Raw genomic sequence first — 24,541 nt, 5'->3', positions numbered from 1 at the left:
GGTCGTGGGCGCGGCGTGGGCGAGAGATTTAGCTGGCGGACGCGGGCGTAAGAAGGTAGTATCCGTGGGCACCACGCCCGTTGCCATCTTTATGCCACATACCTGTTCTCGCTAGGGCTAACAGGCACTCAGGCAGGGTGTGTCTTTGCGGCCGTAGTTGCGTACAAAGCAGAGCACGCGGAGGGTGGAGGCTGGCGGGCGAGGTTGCCGTGTCTCGCGCCGCCATTTCGCCGGCGCTGGCGTCGCTGCCCCACGCTCCATTCTGTCCGCCCGTGCCCCACTCGATTTGCCCGCTCCAAGTGCTGTCGGCGTTGCCTGCTCAACCCGTGCCTCAGTGCCTGCGGGGGAGAAGGGCGGAGGTGCAGGAAACGATGGAGCAGCGGGAGGAGGGAGACACGCCAGTGCCGTGCTCAACCCGTGCCTCAGTGCCTGCAGGGGAGAAGGGAGGAGGGGCAGGGGACGATGGAGCAGCGGGAGGAGGGAGACGCGCCGGCGCCGGGGAGGGGACGGGTCATCCGCCGAGCGCGTTCGCGAACAATCGCGACCTTCTGGGTTCGTTATTTAATGGGTTGGAGACCCGCGACGAGCCCGATCCAACGGTCCATATCGATCAGCCTGTTTGTTTGGCTGTGGCTTATCGTAAACGATCGTAAATTTCCAGCCGGAACAGTATTTTTCTCTCACACAAACCAGTCCGCAGTACTTTTTCACGAACCAGCAACGATACGAACCAGCCAACCGAACAGGCTGATCGTATTTCCGCCGGATTTTGCGGGTTAACGGGTGATGTGGCCCTAGCGGGTGCCCGCGGTTTGGGTGCAGGATTCATATTAAGAGACTAGAAAAAATGGCGCGGCTTGCTGCGCCAGCCCTTGATTAATCCGTTGCGGTTTAGGTGGTTGTTTCCATTGGATCTTGCTAGTTTTGATATGCTAACTATTACCACCTAACAGCAATATTTTAATTGCTAAGAGATGCTAAATTGCTAATAGACTCAAAGGTGGAAAGATGGTCTATTATTAGCACGTCCTGTTTGGATTCATGTTTGGTAATTTTAGCATGCTACTTATGAGCATGAAGATCCATACATGCCGTACTTTGGTAGTACTATGGAAATACGGTGATGATCACTGCCACTGCTACAAACAGTTGTGCATTGCTACAATGTATTGGAAAATGGGTACATTTGGCTAATTCATTGATCCTGTTTTTACAAGTCATGGTTTTCGGTTTATCTCTCAGCGCGCATCTTCTTCTGCTCGTGTCGGGTGCTCCCCATCTGAAATAAACCAATTAGGAGTGCAGTGTCAATGCAGACTTTTGCACAAAAGATAAGCTTTTGTTGGTTAAAATATCTCTAATATTACCTTTTCAATTCCTTTGTGCAAAAGAACTGCTAGTGCTAGGTGGACCGAACTTTTGTGGATACGACTCAGAAGTAATGTTGCTTGGTGAACTTTAATCTGAAACGGTGCCTTTGATTCAGTAAATTCTGAGAGAGGCTCAGCTGAGAGTCGATGCAACAGAAAAAATCTTGTCTTTAAACCTTGAATTGCATTTTCAGATGAATACTGATTTCCAACCTGCAACTGAGACCATGACAATCCTCAGAAACAAATGCTACAGTGCAAACCCAATACAAAACTATACAAGCATGAGAAAATTCCACCAAGGTCGTGGAGCACAAAAATATAAAAACATATAACAGAGGTAACAATATACTATCATGATTGTACCCGACTGTTAGTAATCCTGTGTAGTCCATTGCATAGCATAGCATGTTAGTTATTCAGTTTTGCATGCACACGAGGACCGGCATGTGGTGTTCGTGTGCGTAGGAGCTAGTGGACGAGATTCGCTCACCATGAACCTGAGCATGCAAGCCATGGCCGGCTGTTACGGCGCATGGGGATGGACGTGCGCATTCTGCGTGATCGTGCGGCCGTGGCTTGTACAGCTCTGCTTTGTAATTCCAATAAATAGAAGCAATACACAACAGAAAACGCTGCCGCTATTTGCAGCACCAAAACTCTGTGTCCAGCGTTTGTGTGCGTTCTTGATCTTCCACCTCTGTGTTCATGACCTCGCCGTCGGTGTTCACCGCCGTCCGGTGACTGACAAGTGGCATCAGAGCAAGGAGAGTTCGGGACCCGCGGCGACCATGGTTTCACCGCCGCCGAAGGACAAGACAGAGAAGGGCGACAGCTCCGGCAACAAGACGCCGCCGCGCTCGCGCTCCCCACGACGCCGATCTCGCCGCGGTGATCGTAGCCGCTAGCACACCCGCGACGCACGCCGTCCGCGGGAAGTCGTCATAGAGCGCATCATCCGCGAGGGGAGCGGCTCTGGCAACTGGCCGCAGCTGACGCGGACCAACTACCATGAGTGGTCGCTCCGCATGAAGCTGAAGCTGCAGGCGTGCCACCTCTGGGACGCCATCGAGTTCGACGACGTCGAGTTCGACGACGACCGGAGCGCCCTTGACGCCATCTGCAGCGCCGTCCCCGGGGAGATGGTGCCCGCGCTCGCGATGAAGGCGACCGCCAAGGAAGCCTGGGAGGCCATCAAGACTCTCCGCATCGGCGACGACCGGGTGCGGACAGCCACGGCGTAGACCCTCCGCGCCGAGTACGAGAACATCGCGTTTCGCGACGGCGAACCCATCGAGGACTTTGCTCTTCGGCTCATTGGGATCGTGCAGCGCCTGGCTGCGCTCGGCGATCCTGAGCCCAAGGCGAAAGTGGTGGCTAAGTACCTCCGCATCGCGCGCGCACGCTACAAGCAGCTGGTAATTTCGATTGACACCTTGCTTGACATCTCTCTGCTATCAATTGAGGAGGTGACGGGAAGACTCAAGGCGGCCGACGATGTAGAGACCGCCCCAGCGCACACCGCCGGCGGCAAGCTACTCCTCACGGAGGAGCAGTGGGTCGAGAGGTACAAGAAGAAGGACCAAGAGTCCAGCCAGGGCGGCTCCAGCTCCGGCGGCCGTGGCAAGAACCACGGTAGAGGCCGAGGCCGTGGCTTCGGCAGCTCCGGCGACTCCAATTCCAGCCGCGGGCCTCCACCAGATGTGCCCTGCCCGCGCTGCGGCAAGAAGGGGCATTGGGCCCGCGACTGCCGAAATAAGAAGAAGGAGAAGCCGGCCCAGCAGGCCCACGTGGCCCAAGAGGAGGCCACTCTTATGCTCGCCATCGGCGTGGCCCAGCAGGAGGACTCCTCTCCCCTTCCGCCGCCGTCACCACGCTCTACCGAATCGGCGCCGCCGCCGTCCGCGCCGATCCCCGAGCTCCACGTCATGGAGAAGAAGGTCCACGCCGAGCTCGATGACGCGGCGGACCGAGATCCGACGCGCTGGATCCTGGACACCGGTGCGTCCAACCACATGTCCGGATCCCGCGCTGCATTCGCCGATCTTGACACCGGCATCACCGGCTCCGTCCGATTCATGGATGGCTCCGTCGCTCGCATCGAGGGCTCCGGCACGGTGCTCTTCCACTACAAGAACGGCGAGCACCGATCGCTCGCCAACGTCTACTTCCTCCCGCGCCTCACCGCCAACATCATCTCCGTTGGCCAGCTCGACAAAGGCGGGTACCAGGTGCTGGTGGAGGATGGCATGATGCGGGTGCGTGATGAAGACCGACGCCTTCTTGCCAAGATCCCTCGGAGTCCAGGCCGCCTATACACCCTCTACGTCAACATAGCGCGCCCTGTATGTCTAGCGGCGCGCACCGACGACGACGCCTGGAGGTGGCACGTGCGGTTCGGCCACATCCACTTCGCCGCCCTGCGCAAGATGGGGCGTGAGGAGCTCGTGCGTGGCCTCCCCATCATCGACCAGGTGCAGCAAGTCTGCGAGGCCTGCCTCGCCGGCAAGCAGAAAAGGGCGCTTTTTCCCCAGAAGACGCTCTGGCGTTCCACGGAGCCGCTCCAACTCCTCCACGACGACATATGCGGTCCTATCACGCCGACTACCCCGAACGGTAACAAATATTTCCTCCTGCTTGTCGACGATTTCTCACGTTTCATGTGGATCTCCCTGCTGCCATCCAAAGACGTTGCGGCCACCGCCATCAAGCACATCCAGGCCGCGCACGGAACGCAAGAGCAGCAAGAAGCTGGTGACGCTGCGCACTGACCGCGGCGGAGAGTTTGCCGCCGCGGACTTCATCGACTACTGCGCCCAACTCGGCGTCCACAGGCAGCTCACGGCGCCGTACACGCCTCAACAGAACGGCATCATGGAGCGACGCAACCAAACCGTCGTGGGCACGGCCAGAAGCATGATGAAGGCCAAAGCTCTCCCTGGTGTGTTCTGGGGGGAGGCAATGACGACGGCGGTGTACCTGCTGAACAGGTCCTCCTCCAAGGCAATCGGTGGCAAGGCCCCTTACCAGCTCTGGAATGGGAGTACGCCGTCGGTCCAGCACCTCAGGACGTTCGGGTGCATCGCCCACGTGAAGGTGAATACGCCACATCAGAAGAAGCTGGAGGACCGCAGCCGGCGCATGGTGTTCGTCGGCTATGAACCGGGGTCTAAGGCCTATCGGGTCTATGATCCCTCGACGCGGCGTGTCCACATCAGCCGTGACGTCGTGTTCGATGAGGCGGCGCAGTGGGCATGGTCAGCGGCGGACCACGACGAGCCCACTGACTTCATCATCGAGGAGCCGGAGTCTCAGGAGCTCCCTGTGATCACTACCACCAGAACGACTACGGCCTATGCCTCTGCATCGGGCTCAACTTCACCAGCTCCTTCAGGCGCACCCGCGACACCAGCCAGCTACGAGCCCCCTCCAGCATCGAGCTCCATGGCGCAGCCCCACGTTGAGTTCGCGTCCCCACTAGGAGCCAAGGCTGGTGACTACCTCGACGCAGACCACGACGACGACGCTCCTTTGCGTCTCCACCGCCTCGACAATGTGCTCGGGCAGGCTGAGACGCCCGGGCTTGCCCACCGTGACCTAGAGGAGCGTCGCTGCTGGCTAGCGATGCTAAGCCAGCGTCGTTCGAGGAGGTGATGCGCCATGAGTGTTGGTGCCTTGCCATGCTCGACGAGATGACCTCCATCGAGGCCAGCGGCACCTGGAAGCTGGTGGAGCCGTCGGCGCGCATCAGACCCATCGGCCTCAAGTGGGTGTACAAGGCCAAGAAGGACGCTGCCGGCATCGTCACCAAGCACAAGGCTCGCCTCGTCGCCAAGGGGTACGTGCAGCGGTAGGGCATCGACTACGACGAAGTCTTTGCTCCTGTCGCGCGCCTAGAGTCCGTTCGGCTCTTGCTGGCGCACGCTGCTTGTCAAGGATGGGATGTCCACCACATGGACGTGAAGTCCGCGTTCTTGAACGGGGTGCTTCAGGAGGAGGTGTACGTCGAGCATCCCCCCGGCTTCATCCTCCGTGGGCATGAGAACAAGGTTCTGCGCCTCGTCAAGGCGCTCTACGGACTGCGTCAGGCGCCGAGGGCATGGTATGCCAAACTCGACGAGTCCCTCATCGGACTTGGGTTTCGGAGGAGCGCTTCCGAGCACGCTATCTACCTGTGTGGAGTTGGAGCTCGCCGGCTGGTGGGGGGGGGGTTTATGTTGATGACCTCATCATCGCCGGCGGCAACTAGGTCGACATCGACACCTTCAAGAACCAGATGAAAGCCACCTTCAAGATGAGCGACTTGGGCTTGCTCCACTACTACCTTGGTCTGGAGGTGTCCCAGACCGAGGCTGGCATCACCATCTGCCAGAGCTCCTACGCAGCCAAGATCCTAGAGACAGCAGGCCTGACGGGTTGCAATTCCAGTGCAACGCCAATGGAGCCTCGCCTGAAATTGAGCAAGGTGAGCTTGGCTCCAGCCATCGATTCATCCATGTATCGCAGTGTGGTGGGCTCGCTGCGGTATTTGGTGAACTCAAGACCCGACCTGGCGTATTCGGTGGGGTACATCAGCAGATTCATGGAGAACCCGACCACCGAACATTTGGCGGCCATGAAGCGGGTGCTACGATATGTTGCCGGTACCCTGCACTTCGGTTGCTACTACAAGAGGAAGAAGGATCCCCAGCTCGTCGGCTACAGCGACAGCGACTTGGCTGGGGACATTGACACGCGCAAGAGTACCACGGGCATCCTCTTCTTCCTCGGCGACAACACCGTCACCTGGCAGTCATAGAAGCAGAAGATTGTGGCATTGTCTTCGTGCGAGGCTGAGTACATTGCAGCGACAACAGGAGCATGCCAGGGAGTGTGGCTGGCGCGGCTGCTTGCTGAACTCAAGAGCGAGGAGGCCAGCGCCGTCACTTTGAGGATCAACAACGAGTCCGCCATCGCGCTCAGCAAGAACCCCGTCTTCCACGATCGCAGTAAGCACATCGATGTTCATTTTCATTTCATTCGTGAATGCGTGGAGAAAGACAGGGTGAGGCTTCAGTCCATTGGAACGACGGAGCAGCTGGCGGACATTCTCACTAAAGCTCTAGGGCGTGAACGCTTTTGCGAGTTACATTCCAGAATTGGAGTCGTTGATGTACAGGGACTACACAAGAATTAGGAGGAGAATTTGTTAGTAATCCTGTGTAGTCCATTGCATAGCATAGCATGTTAGTTATTCAGTTTTGCATGCACACGAGGACCGGCATGTGGTGTTCGTGTGCGTAGGAGGTAGTGGACGAGATTCGCTCGCCATGAACCTGAGCATGCAAGCCATGGCCGGCTGTTACGGCGATTGGGGATGGACGTGCGCATTCTGCGTGATCGTGCGGCCGTGGCTTGTACAGCTCTGCTTTGTAATTCCAATAAATAGAAGCAATACACAACAGAAAACGCTGCCGCTATTTGTAGCACCAAAACTCTGTGTCCGCGTTTGTGTGCGTTCTTGATCTTCCACCTCTGCGTTCATGACCTCGCCGTCGGTGTTCACCGCCGTCCGGTGACTGACACCGACTACCTTTTCATTTATGTTTTCACATTACAGATGGTTGTAATTAACCGAGGGTAGTGATTTATCTTCTGCACATTGGAATGCAGAGGGAACATCCAGAATACCACAATCTGAATAAGATGAGTCAAACACACAAACCCTTGCTGCAGAGTAACATCAGAAGAGTAAACAGTATCTGAAGATGGAATCCAAGATAACCATCTAAGTTCTGCAGCTGCTGCTGACCATCTGTGGAATTAGACAGTTATCACCTGTTTACACAAATTAAGATCTTAGCTAATAAGCCAGAAGTTCTGAATACCTGGGTTAGATCATTATCTCCATAAGTGGGGCTATCCTGCAGAGCACTGTGTTTATTGAGAATGGACGAACGGGACGGCCATTTCATCTAACACCATGGGGGCGTCCCTCGGGCAGCTGCTCTGTCGAACTTTTTCAGTGCTGCAGCGCCCCACGTCAATCCATGTCCTTGCGGGCGGGGCGGTGTAGAAGGTGCGAGATGGCGCGGGCGACGGAGTGGGCTGGCGGGCGAGTTTTGCCAAGCGCTGCAGGCATGGTGGAGAGCACGCTGTTGGTGAGCGGGCAGTACTGCGATGCCGTCGGCAAGGAGGCCATTGAGCCCACAACGCCCGTGCTTGGACGCAGCGGGTGTCGGTCTTCTCGCTACGACCGCGTTCCAGATAAGGGCGGCAGCGACCCGAGATGTGGGCAGTTGGTGGCATAGGGCCACGCCGGCGAGCGGCGAGTGATGCGGCAGGCGAACGGTGGAGACCGGCATCTTCGCAATGCTTCGGGAAGACATCCGTGGCATTGCGGGGCGACGTCGAGGAGGATGGGGGAGAGGTAGAAGGGCCGCCGGGCCCCACTCGCGCCGGCGCAGCGCCCGCAGGGGCGCCATCACCTGGCACCCGCCGCCGCATCAGGAAGGAAGGGGGGAGAGAGAGAGAGGAAGGGGAGGGCGAGATGGAGGTGAGAGGCAGGCGAGGGAGAGCAGCGGTGGAGGAGGAGGGCGGCCGACGCCGCCGCACCCCGATCGCGCCCGTCGCCGTGGTCGCGTCGGGAGAGGGTCCGGCGATATACAGCCTAATTTTGATAAAGTTCAAGGGCTTTTCTGAAAAAAAAACCCTGAGAGGAGGCCTGGACTATGGGTTGACTCAACTAAAGTTCGAGGGTTTTTTTTTAAAAAAAATACCAGGGCTCGCCCGATCTGGGCAGCTTTTGGAGACAGGATTCATTTGTAAAAGATTGCACCGTTGTTTGTTTTGCCCCAGCAAAGGTACCCTGGGGTTGAAGATTGTTTCGTAAGAAGTCTGCCCTCTAGCCAAGTTCAACAAGTTGCATTTTCAAAATATTTGTAAAATGCTTCATAATGTCAGTACGTCGGCCAAAATGACCCAGAGCAGGAAGGGTAACTGGGTAAGTTTTCCTCTGATCTGTCCCCAGTCAATTTCGGGCACGATGGCAACTAAAACCCCACTATCAGCAATGGAAATGGAGAAATGATTGTCTACTCTGATTTCTGAAAAGCCTTTTTTTTTTGTGTTACAGAACTATGAAGAGAGCAATTCAAGCATTGAATCACAGTAACAGCAAACTGACGATCTGCAATGGCAATGGTGGTACCTGGAACAAGAAATAATTGTCTGTTTTGAAAAGCCAGTTTTTTTATGGTGTCACAAAACTATCCAAATAGCAACTCAAGCACTGAAGCATAGTAACAGCAACAATTACAATGGTTGAGGGGGTAATTTACAGGCGCCCCTCCTCTCCGGGCCCTCGCCTCCAGCTGCTCACTGCCCGGTGCGCTAGGGTTTCATCAAAGCTCCATCAAAACCCTAGCACACCCGCGGCGGCCTGTACATTGCAGCACGTATGTGCGCAGCCATGAGGATACGCATAGCCTCCAAACCATACATCTGTCACGGGAGGGGTCCAGAGTGTCTGGAGATCATCCTGAAGTTAGAGCAGGCATGCGTAAGATCGGATACTAACTAGTACAGACAAAGCCTGTGCAAATTCTAGTTTCATTCAAGAAAACTCACCATCTTGACCTCGTTGGCTGGCATGGTTAATATGACGCAGTCACCAGCTGTTTATAAAAAAGAAGCTATGTCATATTCTCAGTTAGGCAAGTCTGATCATGAATCTGCTGTATAAAACAGCATCTTATTCAGACCAAGAGCAATGCTATAACTTCTTGGCCCTAACCAGATCTGTAGGACTTTACCTGATACATCCCTGATCCTTTTTTAATAAGGTAACCTTCAATGTTTATCTTTTCTACAAGAGCGTCGAAGTCTGGAACTCGCAAGCTGATCTTATCAGCTAAGGTGCAAAGCTCCTGGTACTCGGCAACATGATAGAACATGAGGGCAGTGTCAGGAATTACGAAAAAGGCACAAAAGAAAAGGTATGCATGTGTTGTTTTTGTGCAAACAAGCCAGAAATAGATTTTCCTGTTTAATTGACCAAAAATGCTCACACAGAAATTTCAAGAAGTGTGTTTTTTTGTTAAGTGCGGAAAAAAAACAAGTTTACAAGAGAATGTGATTTTTTTTCTTTTGTAAAGAAAAAGTTTTGTTGCAGAAATGCGTATGTTGCGATGGATTTGTGGTCACACAAGAATGGACCGAGTTCGGAACGATGATATACGTGATCGCCTAGAGGTAGCACCAATTGAAGAAAAGCTTGTCCAACATTGGTTGAGGTGGTTTGGCCATGTCCAAAAGAGACCTCCAGAGGCACCAGTGCATTGTGGAGTCCTAAGTCAAGCTAATAATATGAGGATAGGTAGAGGAAGACCGAAATTGACAGGGGGGAAGCAATAAAAAGATATTTGAAAGCTTAGGATATAGTTAGAGATCTATGTTTGAATAGGAGTACTTCGACAGCAGCTATTGAAGTGCCTGAACCGTGACTTGGGGCTCTTGGTGGGTTTCAACTCTAGCCTACCCCAACTTGCTTGGAACTGAAAGGCTATGTTGTTGTTGTAAAAAAAAAGTTACAAGAAAAGAAAAATGCTCAAAATGCAGTAGTGGCTTTTCTTCCAAACAGGGCAGATTCTGAATGGTAATTGAACTTGAAAGGAAGATTTGCCACATCACTTACAGTTTTTGAAAAGCAGTCTTTTTGCTGCAACTCAGATTCCTTGTTTAATGCATTCAGAAACCTCTTTGCCTCCTTCGGTTGGATCATCCCACCGCTCCAAGCAAAATCGACATAACCATGTTCATCAACATATTTGTCATACAGAGATTCTTTCATGATATCAACAACATCCTGCCAAGTGCCACATGACAAATTGAACATTAAAATAATATGCCTCATGCTGCTGCTTATAATTGTATTTTGTTGACAGACATGTGTTTGGCTGGAAAAGAGCTACACTCAGGCGTAGGCATATCATGAACCACATATCTCTTAGCTAGTGTCTCATAACCCCAGGTTTCATGGTGAAAATATTTTATAAAAGCATATTCTAATAGACGAAGCAGTTCAACAAGCAGAATGGATTGAAGAGAGTTCTGTAAAATCTTGGTCCATTGTGTTGTGTCGCCGGTATGGCGGCAATGATGGGGGGAGTGGGCGGCGAGCCTCGACTATGAAGATCGCGACTAGGATTGGAGCGAGGTTTTACCCCTCAGCTCCTTATTTTGATTAGAGAGGGATAGAGAGTAGGTTAATTCATTCTTGATTCAATCTGTTGTGCCAAATGGCTTACACAGGCCTGCAGCCAAAGCTCCCCAAACAAACTCCTAAATTCACTCCATCTTATTCTTAAATCGCTCAAATCAATAACCTCCTTGGCTAAGTTCTAGACCTGTCATGGCCTGATGTGGTCGCTGCCCTTTTGCCGCGCCTTGTGAAGGACTTGCCCCACATGACACATTGCAGCTAGTCAATAAACATTTCGATTTCTTCAATTATGACCATAAAGCATGTGTTCTTGTGAGACTTTCTAAGTTGCATTCTACTAACATGGCAAGAATGTTAAATGACAAAGCCGCAGTGGAAAATGTGGACTGTCTAACTATGGCTCTAAACAGTTTCTGCAGAACTCAAATACTCAGTTATTTCACCTGAGCGTCTTCTTCAGTCACTTCATCTCTTAGATCCACACGAGCACGAGCTTCAGCTAATCTGACTAGGCTTTCTAACTGCCTCGCTGTGATGGGTGTACCATCAGCAGAAGTGCTGCGGTTTCTCAACTTCAAATAAAAGTCTTTCAGAATTGCAGCTGCTGCCTTTGACATTCTTAAAGAGGGGAGAAAAGCGAATGAGAAAGGGCATAATAAAGCATAAAAAGTAAACTACTCTTTGCATTGCACTTGTGCTAAAAGTACAATATTTTTTTAACGTAACTAAAAGTACAATAATAACAAGATACCGGGGGAAGACATGTTCTCTTGAATAAGATATATATTTGCGAAGAAGTTGCCCAGCTAATGGAGTGAAACCCTTGTCTTTCTCTGGGTGTAGCCTCAGTCTTGAAGCTACTGAATTTCCACTAACTCCAAGCCCCAGATCACCATTAAATTGTGACACTGAGCAAAGTTCCAGAACATGAACAATGGCTTACACTTCACTTGTACAATAGATTAAAAAAAACACAAAACAATATGTAATAATAACCTGTTCTGATCCTCTTGTTGGGTCTGAAATTATCAAGATCATTGGTATGGAGCTGCTTGCAGGAAATTTTGGCTTAGTAATTCAATTAGTAGTATGTTCGGTAAGACAAAATCATTCTTACAAATTATAGATTCAATGCATTACATGAGAATGTCACTATGCTTTGTGAGATATGAATTGGCAAACATGTTTGACAAGCACTTACAGCTATTATATGGTCTGACACTCTTTTATCTAGTGACTCATCTGGCTTGTCAAGTAGAATAAACACCAAGTCAAACCGAGAAAGGAGGGCAGCACTCATCTTCAGATTCTCGTTCACTGTTTTTGCTCGACTGCAACAAACAGTGTATTTAGATGGCAATAAAATGGGCATACAATAGCCATGGGAATTCAGGCTTGAATCCTCAGTAAAAACAAAGCAAAAAAAAAGAGAAGAGATAAGTATACTTGACATCAATGTCAATCGCATAAACTACCAATGGCCAAGAGAAGTGAATTGGGACAAACTACACCACAAAATATCAACAGATGAATGGTTTTACTTCGAGTTCAGTTCTTCAGTTGCAAACTTGCAGTTTAGGACCAAAGTTAAAAGTTCAATCAAGTAATGTTTCATATGATAAAATCACCACCACATACCACTCTAGACCACCTAAACTACTAGAATAATTCCACATACATCTGTCGTTAACAGTAGATGCTATCAGTATTTCTATAAAAAAAAAGGTGAACGGAGATGAGTGGTCAAGAATGTCAGGTATCATTCTCAGCCTTAACAGTACATGGCATCAGCATATCTTTTTCAAAAAAAAAAGAATGAATGGGGATGGCCGATCAAGAACAATGAATGGAGAGAAATAACAAGTTTTTCAATAAGTAGGATGGAAAATATTAACGCACTCATAATGACCACCAATAGGATTTGCAGCTGCCAACACTGAAGTACGAGCTGATAAACTTGCTACAAGGCCAGCCTTTGCAACAGAAACACATTGCTGCTCCATGGCTTCAAGTAAAGCCTGAGAACCAGAAACAGAAACAGAAACACAATTAGATAGGCATGTGAACTTCCTCAACAGTGAACACTTCATCGAAAACCTTCATAAGGTGAAAAACAATTGTAATACCTGATGCTCTGCAAACATTTTATCAAACTCATCAATACAGCATATTCCACGATCAGCAAGGACCATGGCACCTGTGAGTCAAGGACCCAACTTTATTTTGATCGCATTGCAAATTCTAAAACCACGAGCACTTAGAACATCAATTGGTATGACAAGAAAAAAAAACAAAAATGCCATCATTAAGACACGATTTTGAACAGAAGTCTTACAAAATTATAATGAAGGAATATATGTTTTATGGTTACCAGCCTCAAATGCATAATCATTTGTCATAGAATCTTTAACCACTGCAACAGTTAGGCCAGCCTTTGTTGTCGTATTCCCACATACATATATTCCTCGTGGGGAAACAGCGGCTGCAGCTTGGAGGAGTTGGCTCTTGCCTAACCCTGGATCACCTGTAGTATTTTAAGCAAGAGCATAATCGCATCATGAACAACACTATGGAAGTTCTGACAGGATTTATGGTAAACAAAGAAATTACCAACTACAATAACATGAATATCTCCACGAACAGGGACCTTGTTTTGATCCATTGAGTTCTTCTGCACACCGCCAAAAAGAGCGAGTGTGATACCAGCTGAAAATCAGTGTACATGAATTTAGTTATATTGAACAATCATATGCAAAAAAAGAGAAATGAAATCAGCAGGCCTGGATGACTAAAAGGAATGCCTTGACCATTTGCCATAGACATCCTAAAGTAACTGCAGCTGATAATGGCTTTGTTAGCCCCTCAACTATTGAAATGCTTCAGATTGTGATGCACTCTTATAGACAGAAATTGAAGGGGGCAAGAGATTTCACAATATCACATCTTCAAATATTGGGACAATAGAGCAGATTGAATAGAAGATTTCATAACAACATTAAATAACCGGCAGATATCTTGTAACTCTGATATAATACAGGGGCTAGAAAATACCTTTTACAAGTTCATGCCCATAGATAGAGGGGCAAAAGGATTGAAGTATTCGGCGAAATACATCGGTACCATATCTTTCTCTATATTTGACAGCGAAATCATCCTTTTCAGTACAAGACTGAAAATGACAAATCCCACTAGCCTGAATTTCTTTGTCTGAAACAGCATGGGACTTCGACTTTCTTACTGAAACTGCCTCCAGGTACAGGTAGTATAAACCCTGATTACTGATTCTGGACTTCCCTGAAGATATTAGTTATAGATCTATAAAATATTCAAACAAAGTGCTCTAAATTAAAAAAAAAAAGTGAAAGCTCAAACAATTTGTTTAGAACAAAACAAGTGTCTCTAGTGCTTACTAGCATGTGCATGAAGGACCTGAAGATAAGGACAGCAACTAAACCTAATCACTACTTTGTTTTCTCCATCTCATCATATTATCAATATTCTTGAGTCTTAAATTCAAGAAACTACAAGAAATAATGGAACACAGGAAATAGGGAATGTTTTAGCAATATAAAGTAATAGAGATGTCCTTATGTTGACAAATACATGTAGGTTTCTGTAAGAGTAATATGCATCACATTAAATACTTCTAATGAACTACTTATGCCCCATAGTCCATAGCGCCCAGAGCTAGACTTCCAAATAAATGAACAAACAAAACAAAAGGTTGACAATGCTATATTACTCTAGATATGGCATAGATAATCCAAGGATCTAAACAGACTAACAACTTTTGACAAATAAATTTATTGTTAAAACAATTAGTGAAATATCACAAGGAAATTTAAGAAAAGAGCACTGTTGTAGCCACTTTGCATGTACCTCCTCCAACATCCATATAGTTGTTAAGCACTTTCACAATTCCAGTTACAGTTACGATCTCTCCAGGGATGCAACAATCAACGAGGTCTTCTGTAAGCTCACACTCTACGGTCCGTGGCACTCGGCCCTCTTCGTGGTTGTCAGCACTTGCAAGCTCCTGTATTCTGGATGGGAACATAAGAAAAGTAAAGCTTTTAGCACAATACAAGTGGAGGAAAGCTCAGATGAGTTTACTTGTCCCTTGCCTAATTTTCTGGAAATCCACCAGCTGTGCACTAGATCTATCTGGGATAAAGCTCCTGCTCTTGCATCCCTGAATGTTACAGAACATTGGAGGAGAAAATTTCCCATCACAGAACATACGGGGGATTTTTTTACCACACTTCATGCATCGGAATTCCAGCTGCTGAACAAGAGGTTTTACAGGGCTGACTTTGAGCACAGTACCATGCACTGTGATAAGTTTCTCTACAAAGGGAAACGAAAATCCACACATCAGTACTTATATGTGCACTAATAAAATATAAAACACATGAATAGAGGCAAAAAGTGATTTACTAATAAAGGCTGCTTTTAGTTGCTTTAATGCAATAACCGGCCCCGTGTTGTAAAGCCTGATATTGATCTTGTTGAATTTTGCGTTCAAAAAGATCTTGTTGATTTTGCTCGAGCGCAGAGCCTAAAACAATATCAAGAATAAACATACATTGAATGGAAGTAGCATATGGTCCACTACCATATTAGTAAATTATAAGATGAATAGACATCAACCAGATCAGCTGCAACTCCCATGCAAAGCAAGGCTTCTTTTGGGGATTCATTGAGTTTATCTTTAATAAACACACACATCTCCTGAAGCTGCTGGAAATCAATTGGAAGACATATGATGTCATTGCCATCATCTTTAATCTGTGCACATAGAAGTAAGCACATGAGCCAAGCAGGGTGAGTTCCTGCATTTACAATATGTACTTTTCACAATGATCGTACAAGAAATCATACTGCACCTAGAAAAAAGCTGCTAAAGAGTTCTAAAATACATAGCACATGTGGTAAACCTTGAAGGCCTTAAGTATAATATACACATAAAAAAAACATGGTAATGTAAGGCAGACAGCCATTAGCCATTAATTGTGCTAGAGGCCCTTATGCTCTCATGCTTTAAGAAATAGAAAACTCCAAAGGTATACTTGCTCTGTTAAACTTTTCAGAAGATATCAATGAGGCTGACTTTGAAACAATTATATTGTTTTTGAGCGGAAAATACAGCAGGGGAGGCCCCCACTGTAAACTTTTTATTTAAACAAAAGGAGCAGCAACTCTATACAAGAGATAACAAAAAAAGGGAAGCAAGCCCGAGGTGGGCAGCAGAGCTAAACTAGAGCAGCTGTACAAGAAAGGAAGACAGGGCGCTTAGCAGAACTAAATCTATGGGCCTGTAGCCTAACTTCGTCATAGAAGGAGCTTTTCCAAGAATCAAAGGATGGCCGGCCTCTGTCAAATATAGAGTTGTTTCTCTGCTTCCAAATCTGCCAGGTGGCAATGATGGTCTCCATAAAAAAGGGGTTGTTATGCTGAGCCTTGGCTTGCTGCATCATCCGGAAGAAATCCATTGTGAAGTCCCAATTTATACCAAGGTGTTGCCAACAGGCTTGGGTAAAGGGGCAGGTGAAGAACAAATGAAATGCGGTTTCTTCAATGTTGTTGCTGCATAGGACACAATTGTAGTTGTTTCCCTGAAGCTTGTGCTTTTTCCTTCTCAGAATGTTCCTTGTGTTCAGTCTGTCCATCAAGAGGAGCCACGAAAAAACTCGAAGTTTGTTACAGCATTTGGAGTTCCAAATCCAGAGAAAAGGGGATGGGGGCTGTATATTCTTGTAAGGAAAGTTGTAGCACTTTGATGAGGAGTAGTTCTTGCTTCCCCAAATGTATTCCCAGGAGTCCTTTGAATTCTGATCGACCTGCAGATCTTGAATTAATTCCTGGAGACTTTGGAATTCTTGGAAGGCCTGCTCTGATAAGGGCAAGTGAAATTGGGCCTCCAGAGTGTTATTAGACAAAAACCTGGCCACTGAAATGTTCTTATTCCGGGCAAAGGAATAGAGCCTTGGGAATTTGGATTCTAAGATGTTGTCATTCCAAAGGTCAGACCAAAAAAGCACAGTGGAACCATCTCCAAAAGTGCACTTTGCAATTCCTCTGAACATGTCACATAATTTTAGGACATCCTTCCACCAAAATGAACCCCTATCTGTCGAAGCATGTGGCACTTGACCCTGGGAATAATGCGCATTCCAGATCAGCTTCACCCATGGGATATCCTTCCTATTATAAAATTTGTCCAGATGCTTCAAAAGAAGGGTCTTGTTTTGACTCCTAAGATTAATAATTCCTAATCCTCCTTTTCTTTTTGGCTTTGAACATTTTCTCCAGGCCACCAGTGGTTTCATCTTTGCATTGGAATCTGAACCTCTCCAAAGGCAGTGACGTCTTGCTCTATCAATATACTCAATGACCGCAACCGGCACCTCTAAGGTACACATGGCATATGTGGGCAGCGAAGAGAGGACTGAATTGACTAGCTGAAGCCTTCCAGCATGGGTCAGGAAGGTAGAAGTTGCCGTGAGCCTTCTCTCAACTTTAGTCATAATGGGACCATAGTGTTCAACTCGAGGTTTTGTTGTTCCCAACGGCAGTCCAAGGTAGTTAAAAGGGAGAGATTCCAAATTGCAGCCGAAGACACCAGCAAGGAGTTGAGCTTTTTCAAGAGAGAGATTTAAGGGAACAAGGCAAGACTTCCTGTAGTTGACTCTCAGCCCTGTCGATTGCGAGAAGGATTCGAGAAGGCCTTTTAGGGCGAATAACTCCCTCTGAGAAGCTTTCATGACTAGAATAGAAACAATTATATTGTCTACAGCACTATCACAAAACTGCAAAGAAGCATTTACTTGAAAAAAGAAATGCGTCTCTGTTGTGATGTACTCTACAAATTACAATTCTAAAGACAGGTTAGTATTCCAATATTCATGATTTATAACATACTATGCCTTGTGCATTGGCCTTAGAGTAGGCATATCACAAGGGACTTAGGAAGATAACTGTACCCCTTTTGTCAGTACAGGCTGCATATTACAAACTCTTGCACAAGCAGATAGGGAACCTTAATCCTAAATTTGGAAAAACAGCACGCATGACCACTTAATCAAGATAATGAGCTGCATAGTTCCTTTGTATTGGTTACTAAAGCTGATCAGTTGAATATTGACAGTGGAAGTGAGAGCTGCACCTTATACAGGAGATGCACCATTTGTCATTGTCAAAAAAAAAAAAACACGAAGCTATAGATATTGGTAATTAGCTTGATGGCAACCAGACCTAAGTGAATGTGTTGGCAGAGCACTTGGTGATTAATTGCTTACTCAAGACTGCACTTCTTGTTACCAAATACTTACTGTGTCAAGCTTATCAAGTTTGCCTGTGAAAGCTCTAGTTCCAGAGACTAATCATGAGCTCACCGGAGATCTAAGGCAGCAAAAGTGTGGTGATTCTATAGCTGATTGCTTCATGTTGGTGCTTATCTGGTGGAAACAATTTTACTAGAGTAGTCAAGTAAAGTGGGTTCGAGTCGGTAGAGTCTGGTGCAAGCGGTAGAGTCTTACCGCCTGTGACCGGAAGGTCCCGGGTTTGAGTCTCGGTCTCCTCGCATTGCACAGGCGAGGGTAAGGCTTGCCACTGACACCCTTCCCCAGACCCCGCACAGAGCGGGAGCTCTCTGCACTGGGTACGCCCTTTAGTCAAGTAAAGTGGGTTGAAGGGCGGGCCTGGTGCAAGCGGTAGAGTCTTACCGCCTTTGACCGGAAGGTCCCAGGTTCGAGTCGCGGTCTCCTCGCATTGCACAGGCGAGGGTAAGGCTTGCCACTGACACCCTTCCCCAGACCCCGCACAGAGCGAGAGCTCTCTGCACTGAGTATGCCCTTTAGTCAAGTAAAGTGGGTTGAGCTACAAGTTATCAGCATACATAGTTCAGTTAAACCTGAAAGGTTGCAGCAAATGAAAGTATTGCAGGGATGGCCACATGAAGATCAGATCAAGTTTAAAGTGGAACTCATATAACAAACAAGCACCAATTGGCTATAGTTCTGAAAACATCCAACCATAGCTAGATCCGTATGAGTGACGGTTTCAACAACTGGTTCATGTTCTGCCTACAATTAACAAGGGATCCTGGTAGTGACACACATGCTATATTCAGAATGTTGGTTCATGAAATTTTGAGTCGCTTTTTGGACTTCTTTGATTGCTACTGCAGAAATACACCTTCCTAGTTATGGATGACTGGTGTTCATCAGTGATAGGCCATTGCTCTGGGATCCCTGTGAAGTTGTATCCATCTTAAAAATTCCACTATTATTGATTTGAGGATAAATTACATCTTAAGATGGGTGGGTGGGTGGGGGTGGGGTGGGGTGCGGGGGGGGGGGGGGGGGGTGTTGGAGATGTTAGGGAACCTGTGTACATGGGAGTGGGCCATTGGGCTTGCCAGGAGGAACTACAGGGAAACAGCAGCACGATAAGGCATCAGTCGACTGAACCAGAAATGAATCATTCCCTTTTACTATTTTTCTTTGACCTCTACAACTCTTCATCCTCCTCTGAATTCCCCTCATGTATCACTACTAGTCCTGTACTTTCTCCCTGTAGCCTCCTGCGGTTGGCTCGGTACTACATCTAGTGCTTGGTGTTTTGCTTCTAATGGAGTTGGACGCTAACACATGGTCCTAACTATGATTAACCATATTAAATACCTGGCACTAGTTACCTTTTTTAAGACACTAGAAAGTTAAAGTAAATGAACACTAAACATCGATCCTGCAAACTTCTGAACAAGTGTTTGTGATGCAACTTTGATAACATTCCCGAGAGCGAGCGAACCCCCAATGCGCGAAAATCCTCCTCGTTTCACCAGTACACATACCACAACAAATACCACCGTCCATATATGATCCAAAATTATGAAATCTCGACCATTCTCTAGTAACCAACACAGAATGCCACCAACTAAATCACAGACGAAACAGGAGATGAAGGCGCTAAACTAAACAGGAGATTGGGCGCGCGTATTTACCCGTGAGAAAAGGACTTCCGCCACCTCGAGCGTGGAGAAGGATTCAGCCAAGGCGGTGGCGAGGCGGACCTTATGGTCGGACTCCGATAGCCCGACCTCGGCCTTCTCGGGAAAGTATGTCGGCCAGGCACCCGCGAGCCTTTTGAAGGTGTCGTCGTCCCTAGTGCGCCCTTTGGGTTGGTGACCCTTCATTGTGTCGGCGTACATGTCACCGCCTCACCGGAAATCTCAGAGTCCAGAGCCTCGCCTCTCCGGCGAGTCGTCGCGGGCGGGGGGCGAGACTTGATGGTGGCGGGCGGGCCGAGCCGTCGAGCAAAATTTCCCCGCGGGGTTTTTGCGCGGTGGCCGTGGGAAAAAACGCCGGAGAAAGCAGAAAGTGTTCCAGCCGCGGCGCCTCGATGTCAGTGGCAGACAGGTGGGGCCCACCCTGTTACACGACAGATCAAAACCCTAGATGGGCCACAGTGCTCCGCTCATTTGGGCCGCCATGCCCAATTTTAGCATGCCGTCACTTGTCCAGACAAAAAACATGTTTAATCTAGCCCAGACAAAAAGCAGGCTTAATCTAGCCCAGACAAAGTAGTTTTGATTTGGCCCACGGTTGTTCTCGTGTGGGTGCTGTACTAATGTGCTAGCCAAAAAGAAAGAAAGAAAGCAACAACAAAACGCTCCGTGTGCAGCACAGCTAAGGGCCTGTATGATGAGCTATAGCTAATTATTAGTTAGGCTAAAAATTAGTTCAAACTAGCTATGATTGTCTTAGTTGAAGACTTGGCTAACCAGTGTTATCCTTAACGCTTAACCGTAAACAATCATTCGCCCTTCATTTAGCATTTAATCCATTTACACCGTATTTAAACGGAGTTAAACGGTCTAAACAGTTTTACACAATATTATTTATTGATGTAAAATCAATTGTTCTAGCATTTATACATATTTATACAATTAAAAATCAATTATTTTAGTATGTATATGTTTATGCATGTAAAAAGAATCAAATATACATATTCATACATGTAAGAAATCAAGTATACATACTTATAAATATAATTAAACTTAAGTATACAAATTTATGCATGTAAATTTAATTGTTTTACCTGGTGTTTGTCTAAACAAATGTTTAAGCAGTCATTTAAACAGTTTAAAACCGTTTATCTCTGTTCTATTTAGGGCGTTTAGACAGTTTACCCTTGTTTTTTACTGTTTAAACATTCAACCGTTTTATTTCCGAATACCCCTAAACAAAACAATTTGCTACCGTTTACCGTTTAGTAGTCGTTTAAACGTCTGTTTAGGCTATTTAGGTGACACTGTGACAAACAAATTAGCCTACCTATTAGCCCTCTTGTTTGGATACATAGAGCTAATTTTTAGCTAGATAGCAATTAGCCCTTGTATTCAAATAGGCTCTAAGAAGTGAGAGCTTATGTCAGCATGCTTTGCTTAATTGCCTAATGGTGGATATGGGGATGGTGTGCCTTGGTCTGGACCTTAAGTCCTATTTCACGCTCCTTCATCAGCTCCAGGAATTGTTTAGAGCTATTTTATGTCAAAGGGGGTAAAATGAAAAAACTTCACCGTAGTAGCTTGTTAAAATATGCTCTTAGAAGGGGTGGATGGGAGAGTAGCTTCTCCTAGCTCCCACTCACTTTGGTGGGCTCTACATGGGATTTTGTGAGAGCATATTTTAACGAGCTCCACATAGAGTTGTTTTCATCAAAACAATTTCAACTCCATTGGTAGAGTTTTAGCTTGACAAGCCAATTGCCTATAGAACTTGTTGTTATGCATTAATGAGTCCAACAAAACAAGTTTCACTTCAATTAGGAGCATGTTGACACCTAAAGTGGCAGACGAGTAAACCGCAAGTGTACGGTAGTCAATGTAGCCTTCACCGAGAGTATTTTAGGTATCGTATTTCTACGGGGAACGTGAAGTGAACTAACTAAGGATCAAGACCGTCCTATGATGATACCAAAGAGCCTATGGAACTTAGGTAGAGAGGATCTAGATAGCAATGATATCTGGTAAAGATAGTAGTTATACAAGGCAGTTCACTCACCTTACAGGAGGCGATAGGCGAGACAATAGGAGACAAAACCCCTATCCGAAGCGGCTACCTTGTTACTGGAGCCCTACCTTTTAAGAACTTTGCCTACGACACATGGTGGAATGCAAAGGCTAGACAAGGTTGTCACCACCTGCTAGCTACCACTAACAATCCGTGCGACAAGCGATCTACACAGGCAAGATATAGTCTAGACACCACGTCTACACTATACTTACTACTCTAGCCTCGGCCAACTAAGTTCCCTTAGAAAAGCTAGAGCACTCTACTGAAGTAAAGCAATGTATAGATAAGAAGGCTTATATAACTACTAGCAGAGACAATATCAAATACTATAAAGAACTCGGATGTATTACTTACTAGAAGATAGCATCTGCTGAGGTACACCTTGGAGAAGACTCCCGATAGGCCCGGGGCTTTCTCCTAAAGACTTCCCTCACTCTCTCCCTAATTACATAGCACTACAACAGAGCTTCGCTAAAAGCTACTAGAGAGTGGTTTACTCTAATGTGTCATACATGAGAGTGAAGCCCTAGGGGGTATTTATAGCTAGAGGATGAGTAGGGGCTACTCCGGTGCCACCTCAGCAATCCGTGTGAGCTTCATCATGCACCCATTGGATCCACCGCCATCAAACCAACTTGAATTCAAGGGTTGAGGTTATTTGACATGTGTTCAATATGTGGGAAGTTAGTGGACTGCTGGAGGCTCCATAGGGAGGTCGGCCGACCTCCCTATGATAGCTTGGGCCCACCACTTCCTTCTAGAAGGTGTCCCATGTCATGGTGGAAGTTGTATACTTTTGTCACATTGGATGCTTTGTTTGTGGGCAATTGAATCCCTGTGCTCTCCCTCTTAGCCAATAGGAGAAGAGAACCTCGAGATCCAAAGGTGAAGATTGACTCTAGAAGTGTTGGGAGGATCACAGGAGGTTTGAGAGGGGGCAGTGAAAGCTCAAATTTGGTTTTGGATAATTGATGAAACATATGTATCAACCTTTGTCATGAGTTATGATATGAGTTAGGTTGGTACAATCCAAGTGTGGAGCATGGTGGCACTCAAGAGATGATGTTGATCACATGAAATGAAGAGATGGCCACATGAGAAGATGATCAAGTACTCAACTTGAAAAAGAAGAAAGAAAAAAATAAAACCCTATGGAGATCAAGGCAAAGATATACATAGGGATTTTGTTTCAATGATCAAGACACTATAGAGAGTGTGATCACATTTAGGATCGATGGTCAAACTATTAAGAGGGGTTCTCAATTAGACAATTTGGTCATCTAGTGCCACTAGGTGTTGGACTTCATGCATTGCATTTAGGCCTAGTGCACATCAGAGAGCAAGCAAAAATATTTATCAAAAATGATTTGAGAAATGCTAACTTGGCTCTAACATGTTTTGAGAAAACATTTGAGAGTTAGCAATGCTTGCAAAATAGTGTTAAACTGCTTATGGATCGAATCAAGAATAAAAAATGTAGCTAACAGAGGTGTTTGCCTCAGGGGTTGTCAGTGCCATGGCAAGGGCGGTGCACCGCCCTTGTAACAGAACCGACCAATTTATAAGAGCACAAGTATAAAAGCAATCATTGGAGTAATCAAACCGTCATACTTGAACCCATATAAACCCAATAGTCAACTGAAACCGCGAAGGATTTCAAACCAACTTGCATACAACCAAGACCGTAGTGATTCAACATAACAAGCCACATGTTACATACATTTCACAAGTAGTTCACAAGTATCTCATACATCGGAGTTTACATAGTTATTACAACACGAGTTCACAAATAGCAAAAGCAAAGTAGTTTAAGACCATCATACACACTTAGTTCAAATACAAGCTAGTTCCATAGTCATATCTAGCAAAAGCAACATGATAAGATAACATAGAAGATCATGCCCATGATCTAGTTTTCATCCCCTACAGGGTGGAGACAATACTTGCAGTAGTCGTTATAAAGCACATCATCTGCAACAAGAGGGAATAAACCCTGAGTATGAGAATGTACTTAGCTAGACTTACCCGTCGTAAACCAAAAATAAATGACACCAAGGAGTATGCAAGGCTTTATCGGTGGATCTTGCTTGACAACCATTTTGCATAAAAGCTTTAATGATACAAGAGCATAACTTAAATTATTAATTAAGCAGCAAGTTATCAATATTAACCTATCATCTAGATTAGCACATGTACTAGAGCAAGCAATTGATTAACTCCAAACATTAGTAACCATATCCTATCTAATGTTGTAACACCATCATCATCATTATAACCATCAAGTTCAATTTAGTGTATCTACGTTGCTGCTACTCAGTCAAGTTCTCACTATCCAGGAGAGACAGCGATTTGAATCGATTCCTACCTAGCTGGGGAATTATTCTTAACACAAACCCAATCAACCTGATCAGTGGTTGTCTCGGGTCACCTTTGGTACAACTCAGGAATAAATTTGTAGTTCCGAGCAGTGCCGCACTCTAAGGGAATCCACTCTGCTAGGTGGTCAATCTCGCCTTTGGACTTATGCCAATGGCTCCCCACACATCCTTACTATTGCCAGAGTGCGCACTTTCACTTTCTGGCCCTCTGGCCTGAGTTGAGCTATTCGGCTTCACGGTCGGAATGAGTTATCCGGCCAACTAAGTGATAGGCATGCGTTCAACATGACATGTGGACGTACATTGAATCGGTCCTTAACCGACACAAACGGGATAGATCCACACCCAAGACCTCCTTGCCTTGTTGCTTCTCTATCGACATCCCGCCCGGTCTCAATTCATTATTAACACATGGTTATTTTTCATGATAGCAAATATAGCCGACCATGACCAGACATCACACTAACTTGCAGGTGACAGTAAATCACCTGATTTTACCGGTCTAAGCAAGGT

The 24,541-nt window shown here is 46.7% G+C and overlaps 1 protein-coding gene across 3 annotated transcripts; it reads right to left on the bottom strand.

Annotated features, from left to right (window-relative positions):
* Positions 1-8,489: 8,489 nt before the first annotated feature.
* On the bottom strand, positions 8,490-19,909 carry LOC136512558 (probable DNA helicase MCM8). 3 transcript variants are annotated; one of them, XM_066506529.1, is made up of 18 exons: positions 19,577-19,909; positions 15,223-15,360; positions 15,010-15,130; positions 14,697-14,919; positions 14,452-14,615; positions 13,624-13,866; positions 13,183-13,278; positions 12,944-13,096; positions 12,699-12,769; positions 12,472-12,590; positions 11,774-11,903; positions 11,569-11,620; positions 11,324-11,480; positions 11,016-11,190; positions 10,045-10,215; positions 9,164-9,277; positions 8,979-9,025; positions 8,490-8,889 (listed from the first exon to the last, which is right to left on the bottom strand). In XM_066506529.1, the coding sequence occupies exons 1-17, from the start codon at positions 19,781-19,783 to the stop codon at positions 9,005-9,007; spliced, it is 2,355 nt and encodes a 784-aa protein (XP_066362626.1). In that variant the 5' UTR covers positions 19,784-19,909; the 3' UTR covers positions 8,490-8,889; positions 8,979-9,004. The 3 variants fall into 3 exon arrangements, with proteins under 3 accessions (XP_066362626.1, XP_066362627.1, XP_066362628.1); XM_066506530.1 differs by lacking the exons at positions 11,016-11,190; positions 11,324-11,480; positions 11,569-11,620; XM_066506531.1 differs by lacking the exons at positions 8,490-8,889; positions 8,979-9,025; positions 9,164-9,277; positions 11,016-11,190 and having other exon boundaries at positions 10,064-10,215.
* Positions 19,910-24,541: the final 4,632 nt, after the last annotated feature.

Source organism: Miscanthus floridulus, chromosome 16 (assembly GCF_019320115.1).
Source record: "Miscanthus floridulus cultivar M001 chromosome 16, ASM1932011v1, whole genome shotgun sequence".
Classification (NCBI taxonomy): Eukaryota; Viridiplantae; Streptophyta; class Magnoliopsida; order Poales; family Poaceae; genus Miscanthus; species Miscanthus floridulus.
Note: the sequence above shows the minus strand (reverse complement) of the source record. Positions and strands in the feature narration are given on the sequence as shown.

Coding starts and splice junctions, on each gene's coding strand:
- LOC136512558 (XM_066506529.1), bottom strand. CDS start 19,783: ATGTACGCCGACACAATGAAGGGTCACCAACCCAAAGGGCGCACTAGG. Junction 13,867..14,451: donor CTATATGGATGTTGGAGGAG/GTACATGCAAAG, acceptor TAATATCTTCAG/GGAAGTCCAGAATCAGTAAT. Junction 11,481..11,568: donor CAACAAGAGGATCAGAACAG/GTTATTATTACA, acceptor AACTTTGCTCAG/TGTCACAATTTAATGGTGAT.